General features: G+C 35.7%; 1 protein-coding gene across 1 annotated transcript; it reads right to left on the reverse strand.

The window, feature by feature from the left end:
- Positions 1-629: 629 nt before the first annotated feature.
- On the reverse strand, positions 630-9,018 carry LOC111991763 (SUN domain-containing protein 1). The gene is made up of 2 exons (XM_024023565.2): positions 7,752-9,018; positions 630-1,718 (listed from the first exon to the last, which is right to left on the reverse strand). Exons 1-2 carry the CDS (start codon positions 8,838-8,840, stop codon positions 1,419-1,421), a joined length of 1,389 nt encoding a protein of 462 aa, XP_023879333.1. The 5' UTR covers positions 8,841-9,018; the 3' UTR covers positions 630-1,418.
- Between the last annotated feature and the right edge of the window lie 2,392 nt (positions 9,019-11,410).

Consider the following 11,410-nt stretch of genomic DNA (forward strand, 5'->3'; position numbering starts at 1 on the left):
TAGATGAAGATTTCTGCTTAAAAATTGAATGTTCAGATAATGAAGATAAAACGGTCATGAAAAATGTATTTTTCTTCTGTATATTTTTTTTAATACATTTTTTTTTTCTTACTCCATGCTATAGGAGCATGAAGTGACCTTGTTTAATAAAATATTTCTTACGTAAAATAGAAAAAGAAAATTATAGATCTCTAAAGGATCCTCATTATTTTATAGAACATATTGACAATTTTATAGAACATATTGACATTTTTTTTTTTGAGACAAGGCGGCCAAGTGTAGTTTTAATGTTATATTATTGAGAGAGAGAGAGACCACTGAACAGAGGAGGTGGTGTTGATGGAGGTTGGAGAGATACCAGTCGTTTAAAGTTCTGTTGAAGACAACTGCTTGATGTTGATGGCGGTAAAATTTAAAGTTGGGCTGTGGGCTGTTTGATAGTATATTTTAAACAGTTTTCAATGTTTAAATAACATTACACGTATTTCTATACTTTTTTACCTACACGAATTACCAAAAAATACAAACAACATTACTAGAACAACATTACCAAACGGACCTAATGATTCGAAATTCCATATTCATGAAGGCCTACATTTGGAATAAGCCATTTACCAAAAATTCATCAATTTCGAACCAAAATGAGGTTACCAATCTTCAATTCCAAGTCTCAGTTACATGCTAAAAGCTCCAATTGTATTCAAAACAACAAAATCCTCAAAACAAATTCAGTATAAATCCTAATTTTACAAAACTATTAAATTCAACAAAACCAAAGAAAATTGAGCTTACAATACTTCAAATTATGAAAGATGAAAGTTCTGGTTCTATTTGTCACTGATGGCTATCCCCAAATGACAGAAGGCACCATACGTAGTAGAGTTCATGATGACCCGGCCTTTTGGATCTTTCCAAAATTGAAAAGTGGAAGTGGCTAGTTTTTCTTCGGAACCTGACCTCCTCTGCCATTTGATCAGCAATGAGATCAAACCACCATGTGATGGGAAGTGGAAGCCGCTAGTTTTTCATTTCTTTTACCTTTTCAGCCAGAAGCAAGCAAGACATTGAGCACTCATTTACTCCATATGGGCACGAGAGAAAATGTTGACACAAATGTAACAAACTTACATTCACTCTACATTTGTCTACAATCAAATTAGATGTTCACTGTCCCATTAAAACGGTTTTTAGTTCACCTTAACATTGTAAGGTCAATTGAGCTCCTTCATAACTAGAAAGCAAGCACAAAATGAAATAAACATCTATTTGATGAACACTAACATGATAGAATAGTGAACTTGAAACACAGGTGACTAGACGTCTATATCTAGTAACTAGAAAGTTAGAAGTCTCAACGCTAGATCTAAATAAAGAATATAGAAAGTAGAAACAAGTACAAGAAAAGTGACAGATATAGCCTACATTGCCATCATAGAAACAGAGTCAAGCTCCCGACCATGCACCCTGAAGCGATAAATGCATGTATGGGAAGGGCTTCCGTGGTTGGATGTGAAGTCAAGCCTAACTGTGTCAATAATGCCAGACCCTGCTGAGTCCAACACATTGAAGGTTTGAGCATTGCTCTTTTCAAGGTCATAAGTAAACTCGGTTAAAAGAAACATCTGCTCAGTTTCAACTGCCACGTCCATATTATGCCCTTGCAGCCATCCAGAGACCCTGCAGTCCTTTGGAGCACTGGATCTGTCATATGCAACGCTCTGTTCCGAAATAAATTTTCAAGTGAATCAATTGTTAGCACAATTTGAAAAAGGGAAGCAATCAAGAGAAAAAGAGAGAACAGAAATGATACCAAATGATGTTGCAGTTTATTAAGAGTAATGAGGATGCAAAAGAAAAACAAATTGGAAATGCAGGCAAGTAGCGAAATAGCCACGCACAAAGGCTTTCCTCATACAAAGAGTTACTGAAGCAATGCAGAAATCCAGCAAGTGCAAACTCAAGAAGAACCGATAATGGGAATAAAACATAACATATGCAATCTTAGTAGTCAATTCTTCTAATCTTTGTAAGGCAAAAAATAGGTATACAAGAATGAGCACAAATTACAGTGAATATTTAAAAAAAAAATTCATTATAGAAGATGCACTTTTAAACTTCTCTTGTATCTTAATCCCTCAGGTCTGTAAATCTCGAATATAAATTCAAAAAAATAAAACAGGTCCAGAATAGATAAGGCAAGTAACAAAACAGAAAAAAGGCTCAAATGAATCTCAACACAACAGTTTAATAAATACAACCTGCAAGATAGAACTATGCCTTATACACGTCCCCTCATCTAGATGGTGCAAAATAATACCATGAAATGCACAAATTCTGATTTCTTTTAGATACTTCAGCCAATATTTCATTAAAAACAAGAGTACACAGAATAATCCCCAAAACAGAGCAGGAAAGGAACCTAAACAGGGGCACATCCCAGTCCAAAGCCTGATGTGTCTTTTGCAGAACCTAATAGGCCATTCACAAGAAGTGATTGATAATCAAAACTGCTAGTTTTTTTCCCCTGTTGGTAAGTTACACATGCACTCATGGTCTTGAATCCACACCCTCATTAATCTAACTAAACCTGAAATAAATTAAATTAGAACAAACCACTATTTTGGTCCCAGACTTATGTGGAGGCAAAACTATTGAACTATTCTTAACAGGCATCCAACAAAAACCCAGAAGTGAGAAAATGGAACAGTCAGCCATAAAGAGAGAAAGGAAAGGAATCCCTCTAGTCAGGGAAACTACAATGTATAATAGTAGTGGCATGTTACCAAAAAGCGCTCATGCCAAGCCCAAAGGCTGCTCTCCATTTGACATCTTAAAACATCTGAAGGAATCAAATTAACATCCTCCCAATAGACTGGCAATAAAAAAATTTCTAAAACGGCAGTTTTAAATAACAAATCAAAATTTTCAAACACCTATGAAGATTCAGAAATTAGCAATTATATATATATATATATAAGAAGAAGAAGAAGATATAATCAGTCAATGAACAAAACTTGGATAGTAGGATAAAATCAAAACTGCTAGTTTTTTTTTTTTTTTTTGGGAGAGGGGGGCCAAATCCACCAATGAACAAAACTTTTTTTTGATAAGTAAATAATACTTCATTGAATAAAAACAAAGAGAACACAAGGAACTAGAGCACATAGGCAGTGTGCTAAGGATGTAACAAAAAGAAACCACAATGCATGAAAATTACAACAATCAAGCAAATCAGCCAAAGAAACAAAAGAAAAAAAACACCCGAAGCATTTGTCCGCTCAAATAAGGTCTAGAGGAAAGATAGCTTCAAATCATGAATAGATCTCTCACTTCCTTTAAAAGTATGAGCATTCCTTTCAAGCAAAATACCCCACATAAGAAAATAAGACAATGAGGGATCATGGCCCATATCACTGCAGATCTATGCTTGTTGAATTTGTGAAACCAAGTGGCCAAAAGTTCCACCACCCCCCATTGAACCCCGAATAATGGAAACACCAAATTCCACAATTCTCTAGCTATAGAGCAGAGCATAATTAAATGATCAATAGTTTCTTCACCTCTCTTACACATGCAATACAAGTCAACTACAACAACTTGACGCCTCCTCAAATTATCAATAGTTAAAATCCTTCCCAAAGCAGCAGTCCAAAGGAAGAAACTAACCTTGGTGGGCACTTTCGACTTCCATAGGGTTTTCCAAGGAAAAGGGGGTTGGGTGGTAGACTGTGAGACCCTATAGTAGGATCTAGCTTCTAACATGAAAAATCTGCTTGGGAGATGGTTTCTAGCAAAGCTAATCCATTTCATTACTTCTCATTGAACCAGAATGATAAATATAAAAAAGATGCAACTGATTCCAACTCCCAATCTTGTGCTGGTCGAACAAAGCTAATATTCCAGTGATAACTATCCCCTAATAGAATTACAAATCTGCTACTGACACATCCCTAAAACTAACATACCCATCTCAACCCTTCCTAATACTCTTCCAAAGGCAAAATTCATAAGGCCCCTGTACAGAATTGGAGCACCAACCGCCTCACATACTACCATATTTAGCATCCACCACCGTCCTCCACCGTTCTGGTAAAATGATTTTATTAAATCCTTCTATATGCCATGCACATGTGAGATGGTGATGCAAACAGTAAAGAGTTCAAGAAAATACAAGTTTATAAATTTATATATCAAATTATTCAAGAGTTGTGATCTAGTTTAGATGGGGGCCCTTCTTGGCACATTTCATAGGCTAAATAGTAAACACTGCGTCTTATAAGATTCCTGATGTTAGAAAGTTTCTGGTTCATTTATAAGAAACTTTTACCGGAACAGGGATAGTTTGGTAAATTACTAATTTTCAGGAATGGGTTGCAATGGACTGTACTGGAGGCCCTAGAGACCCATGAGTCTTACTTTATATTTTTGGTCCTTTTTCTACTTGGTTAAATGTTCTTAAATGCTTTTCTTTGTTATTAAGAATCCTAGTTTTTTCTAGGAAAAGGTTATCTATGGGCCCAAGTCTACTTAGGAAAGGGTTTAGCAATAGCCTATGATATATAAGGGCTTCTATGCAATCAATAAAATAAATATAAAGAAGATCAAATTTAATGAAATTCAAAAGCTTATTTTAATGCTTGATGGTGCAATTGCCTTCTCCTACCCAAGAGTAATTGCCTAGGGAAACCAGGTGTGATTGTTAGGTTTATTGTTCTTTGTGCCTTGTTCTTTTTACTGTTCTGGCACCAAACAACCATCAGATTCATTCAAGATCCACTCTTTTAATTCCTTGACATTACCTAAGATCTTAAACATCAAACCCTATTTAAGAAACCTTCAAGATCTCCAAAAAAGAAATCCTAAATAAGCTCCGAATTTCTAAAGATCCTACATCAAAACTGGTACCAAAGTCCATTAAGACTTCTGCCCAACATCAGAGGGCTGCAATTTTCTTCATTTCAGAGATCCTATATGTCTCTCTCTCTACCATCCTCCCTCAAGTTTCTTTTTTCTTCTCTTTTTTCCCCATTGTCTCTTATGTCTCTCCACTTTCCATTTTCTATCCTCTCACATTTGAATGAGGTTTTCTTAGGTCAAAGACTGACTCAATTTAAATTTTAGTATATATCATTTTGACTAATTACTACTTCAGATTTTTCTTTCCCTATATGGTCATATATTCCAAAAGGTTATTGTTGCACCCTAACTGAGTAGGGAAGATACCAACTTCAACAAACCAACTCAATCATTCTGTTCACCCACTAAATTACTACAGATTAACTACAAATTATAATCCACCAACTGCCAAAACCATATGCACCATTAAATCACATTATGAAAAATGTAAAATACTAACCCTGCCACATTTAACTATGCAATTGGTGACAATTAACTGTACATGAGTTCGCTGTGTTTTCAATGACTGCTAAGCCTCATAAGTCACACCGCAAGAAGAACCTCAAAACATATAACTCTTACCCAAGATTCTTCTTTCTCCAGGCCTTTGCCTTCCCCAACCAAAATTAAACAGAATGATCCAAAATCATCAACTAAAAAGGTTATTGTTGCACCCTAAAAGGTTATTGTTTCTCAAATAGACTTCATGTAAATTTAGAAACTTTCAGGAAATAAAAGCTCACAAGTGCATACTTAACCAGGTGAGCTGGGGCAAAAGTTCACCTGTGCAACATCTCTATCTAAAAATTATTCGCACCTCAAAATATGAACTAATACATAAGCTTCCAACCCTTATATTAAGCTTCCATGCAATTACAACGCTAAAAAAGGCTAAAATTCCATGTCTTCTTCCTTAAAAATTACTCCATCCGTCAACTCGGGCCTTTTTTTTTTTTTTAAGTAAAAATAATTTTATGTAAAAGAAGAAAGAAGATATGGTTCAAATACAGGATGTGGACCAAATCACTCCTAAAAAACAGTTATAATTTCATATTTAAAAACTAAAAATACAAAATAAAGAAAAGACAATGAGGAAATGTTTCCCAGGCAGACGTTTAATCATACAAGGACCTTTCCAATGATGATATTACATGACTAGGACTTTCACTTCCAACAAGCATTCTCCTATTTCTTTCTTGCCAAATTGTCCACACAACACCCAAGGGGACAACCTTTCATATTACTGAAATTCTATGACAACAGAATCTCCCTTGCTAACACTCCAGCATCTCAATTATAGTCTTGAGAATCAGTCAAAATATTCCAAACAATACACACACAAAATACTAGATATCAATAGCGATTTGACATTCCAACAAGCATTCTCCTATTTCTTTCTTGCCAAATTTTCCACAACCCCCAAGGGGACAACCTTTCAAATTATTGAAATTCTATGACAACAAAAACTTCCTTGCTAACACTCCAGCATCTCAATTATAGTCTTGAGAATCACACAAAATGTCCCAAAAAATACACACACAAAATACTAGATATCAATAGCCATTTGACAATGGAATAAAAAGTGCTCAAATGATTCCACACTGTTCTTGCACATGCAACACCAATTAATAATAATGATATGTCATTTCAGAGATTGTCCACCGTCATTATTTTCCCCAATGCTGTTGTCCTTGCAAAAATCTTACTTGGTAACCTTACAACCAAAATGCTCCACCAAGGAAATGAAGATCCAATAGTGCCCCACATAATATTGTAATAGAAACAAACTTCAAATCATCCACTTTCTGTTGCTCTCCAAGATATCTTCAAGTCAGGCTTACAAGTATGTCTTCACTTCCCACCCTGCCTTGGGCATAAGTCATAATAGAATACCCCAAATTCCACCCCAATCCATAGTTAATATTATTGCTAATTACTAATCTGATTCCAAGTAAACGGGAATATATAGCATATCACCCACTAAATTGAGGACACGTCCTTCCCAAAAATCAATTTGAGCTTCAAAGGACTCCAGATTTCATAGTTTAAAAATGCTCCCCACTCTTAGGGAAACAGTACGCTGTTGCCTCTTCTTTTTTTCTCTCTCTCTCTCTCTCTTTTTTTTTTTTTTTTTTTAGGGTTTCGTAACTATGAAATTGTCACTAACTAATGAAGATAATAAATCCTTAGTCTCACAGAAAGAGAACCCAGGAACAAACTAGGTAACTTCAGACACAATACTTCAGTTTCTGCCAAAAATTTCTTCTTTTTTTCTCTCTCTCTCTCTCTCTTTTTTTTTTTTTTTTTTAGGGTTTCGTAACTATGAAATTGTCACTAACTAATGAAGATAATAAATCCTTAGTCTCACAGAAAGAGAACCCAGGAACAAACTAGGTAACTTCAGACACAATACTTCAGTTTCTGCCAAAAATATTACTTTCAGGCATACATTGTTCAAAACAAAAGGTGCAAAAATGAATGCAAACATGATCTAGCATAATTATAATCTATCCATTTGCTTTTCATGCATAAAAATAATTTTTCACAACCATCCCACCAAATCTTTCAAATGTTAAAACCCTATAATACTTTATCCGGGTATAGCAAAGCTTACTAAAAGTATAAAACATCCTTATCAAACGTTTCAGAACTAAATTCAATATCCACCACTACAATCCATAAAAGATCAAATCTTCAGCTTCCTAAAGACCCAGATAACTACAAGTCTAAACTATCCAATCCATGGGTCTATTGTCAATTCAACATCTCATAATACACTCAAATTCAACAAAATAACACAAATGCACATAATTCAAAAACAAATTCAACAACATCAATAGCATAAGCATCATCACCTTAGCAACATGCTCCAAAGTAACAGCCTCGGGGACAATACCCGTCCGCAGCTTAATCTGCACGAAACCACTGCTACCACTCAACGCAAAGCACTGCCCGGGCTCTCCAAAACTCGGTCTCAGCATCTTATCCGCATTGTTATGAACCACACCTCTACCGCCTTTCAAGAACCAATTCCCTCCTTTCCCAGCAGAAAACGGCTCCGAATGCTTCACCACCGACCCTCCTCCCGTCGCCAGCGCGTAATCCACACGGCCTAACCCGTCCGCCGCATGTTTCTCTATCTCTCTCTCGATCATTTCCCTCGCATACGCTCTTATCTCATTCAAACTCCCTTCACCGTCGCCTCCATACTCTTTACTCCTCGCTGCTTTCAAGTCCTCATATATCTTTTCGAATTCCTCCTTCGACAACCATTCCACTGACTTCGATTTCAATTCCGATACAGATTTCTCTAAATTCTCACTCTTCGCTTCCAATTCTTTCAAAATTCCGCTTCTTTCTTCAATTTTTTCGGCGAAGTCTTTCTTTAACCCTCCGATCTCGTTGTCGATTTTCCGATCAACGACCTCGACTTGAACTTGCATCATCTTCGCCGTCTTTTTGAGAAAGGCTTCCATTTCAGCGATCCGTCCCTCGAATTCCATGTGCGTTCCGACAAACGCGTTTCCGTTTCCGCTTTCATCGAGATTCGGCTTCAAAGCGAGTCGGTAAACGAGTTGAGCCAACCCGGCGAGCACAACGAAGAGAACCAAGTTCTTAGCCAAAATCCGAGCAATCGTAACCCATCGGGGTTGGACCTGTTCGGGCCGGGTCGCGCCAACCTTGGTCCGACCCCGACGAACAGCCACGTTCGGGTTGTTCGGCGCTACGGACGACGATTTCTTCGACAGGTCCTTCTCGCCGCCGCGAATGGAGTGGTGGCTTAGATCTTTGGAGTGCTTTTCGATGGCGGTGGCTTGCGGGGGAGTGGCTTCGTTTGTTGCGGCGGTTCCCAGCAATTCGATGTTGGTGGTTTTTTCCGACGCCACCACTGGACGGCGTCGAGCCGCCGGGTTCGCCGTTATAGACACGGTCGAAGCCGACATTTGATTTTGAAATTTTGGTACTCAAAATTTCAACTTTCCAATAAAATCCACAGAGAGAGAGAGAGAGAGAGAGAGAGAGGGAGAGAAATGATGAGTGAGTATTTATTATTATAGTAGGTGAAAACTAATAATAGAGAAAAGTGAAGATTGATTGATTATTGAATTTGGGAGAGAGGGAATTCAAAAAAAAAAAAAAAAAAAAAAACGAATGAAAAAACCGACGCGACCTTTGGAGGGCTTTTGCTGATTTTTTAAAAAGATAAAAAACTCAAAACCTAAAAAGGAAAGAGAGAGAGGTGAGTCACGCACTCACTGGAATGGACTTTTTCTGTACAGTGGATCGGTGCCACGTCAAACGGGTCGGATCTGATTGTACTTTTTTTTTTTTTTTTTAAGTCAATGAACTAATAGTGATGATATTTAGAATTAATCTTACCATTTTTTTTAATAAGGCTAATGATTTTAATATTTTATTAATTAAGGATTGATAAACCAAATTACAAAAAAAAAAAATTAATTAATTCAATAGTTGTAAAGGTGTGGAGCATTTGAACTTGATACCTCTTTTTGCCTGAAATGGATAGTATTCCATTTAAAGATCAAGTTATATTTTCAAATAAATATAAGGCCGAGATACAATTAACTCTATTAGTTTAACTATAATTGAATGGAGTAGAATTTCTATCTTTATTTATATATATATATATATGGGCAAAACTTAGATACAGTACCTTACATACTGTTCCTTAGGTTCCCCACTTATATTTTAGCCACCTGTCAAAGTTAAAAACTTCAATAAACGGCGTTAAATTTTTTCTCTTTCTGTTGATATTAATAGTTTTTCCCCTCTCACCTGCATTAAAACATCCCTTGTCTTCGCATCTCTCAAACTTCAAGTTGGACAATAGAGAATGGTTAGATTTTTCTTCTGCTAAGAATGGCTCGAGAGATCTTGATCCATATCTTCACAAAAAAATGTTATTATTTCAAAATTTTATTAATATTATATCCTATATCTGTATCATCATCATCCTCAAAAGCCATTAAAAAAAAAAAAAGCTAGTTCTTTTCTCTCTCTCCCATGACCTCCCTGGAAACCCAAATCTCCAAAATCAAAACCGATAAGAAATAAATGCAATCTAAACCCAGCGAAACCAAAACTGATTTCCATGGTTTTCATTCTTTGTTCTTTGTTTTCTGATTTTTTTGGTTTTAGTAGCCTGGGGGTTTTGGTCTTGGCCGCTAGAGAGGAGCTTGCACCGATGGCTTGGAGTTTAGAGTGAAGTCCTGGTTGTGGGACCACGTCGGCGGTGGTAGGTTTCTATGGTGGCAATTTTCATTCCTTCCCTTCTTCTTCTTACCCCTAGCCTTTTGTATTCTTTGTTTGACTTTACTGAAGCCAAATTGGTTCTTTTTCAGTTCTAGATTGAGAAAGTTGGAGAGATAAAAGGCTGATATTTATTGACAACTAGGAAAGATAAAATAAAGAACAAAAAAGAGACAGAAAGATAGCGCCGTTTGTTCGAGTTTTTAACTTTGACAGGTGGCTAAAATATAGGTAGGGAACTAAGGAACTGTATATAAAATACTGTATCTAAGTTTTGCCCTATATATATATACACACACTACTATTTAAGAGATTTCCTTTATTTGGGATTCTCATTTTTTTTTAGTTCAAAAATATCTCTACACCTTTATATTTAAGTAAAGACAAAACTAAAGGACAATCCAGTAAAGACAAAATTGCTTTATCCACTTATAGATTAGATTTTCAAAATAAAAATTATATATAAAAAATAAAGACAGGCTTTTTTTTTTGCTATAAAATAAGACCACTAAACCCGAAAAACGTGAGATGAGACCAATATATATATATATATAAGGCAAAATTATAGCATTGGTCCTTCAAGTTTATTCTATGAGCATAATTAGTTTCTCAAGTTTCAAGTGAGTGCAATTAGTCCCTCAAGTTTTCATAATGAGCAATATAAGTCATTTTTATTAACTTCTGTTAGTGGTATTATTTACGTGGTTAACGGAATAATGACCTGGCATTTTTTAAAATGACGTGACATTTTTTTATTAAAAAAACTACAAAAGGGAATTTACACATAAGTAACAAACTAACGCATTCCAAATTCAAATTCTAATCCTAACCCAGTTCTAAATAAAAACTCCATTTACAAACCCATGAGAGAGAGAAGAGGAGGAAGTGATTGAACAGACTTGGAATTAGAATCATGCAATAACTGCCATGTGAGATGAACTTACCTTCTTACTTTCTTTCTTTCTTTATAGAAAAATAGTTTTTGCATTTGTATTGAAACCCTCTATTCTACCTCCAAGATCAACAACACCAATTAATTATATAACTTGCCTCTAATTGCATTTTACTTTTACTACTTTTAGGAGTAGGATGATGATGAACACGACTTGAAAAAGAAAAAACCATATGTCTCTAATAATACTAAATTCATCTCCCCTCTCTCAGACTCCACTCAACTTAACTGAAAAACTTAATAAAATATAAAAACAAAATACATCACCATATCTCAACCAAACTTTTCGAT

Source organism: Quercus suber, unplaced genomic scaffold, assembly GCF_002906115.3.
Source record: "Quercus suber isolate HL8 unplaced genomic scaffold, Cork oak 2.0 scaffold_5, whole genome shotgun sequence".
Taxonomy (NCBI): Eukaryota; Viridiplantae; Streptophyta; class Magnoliopsida; order Fagales; family Fagaceae; genus Quercus; species Quercus suber.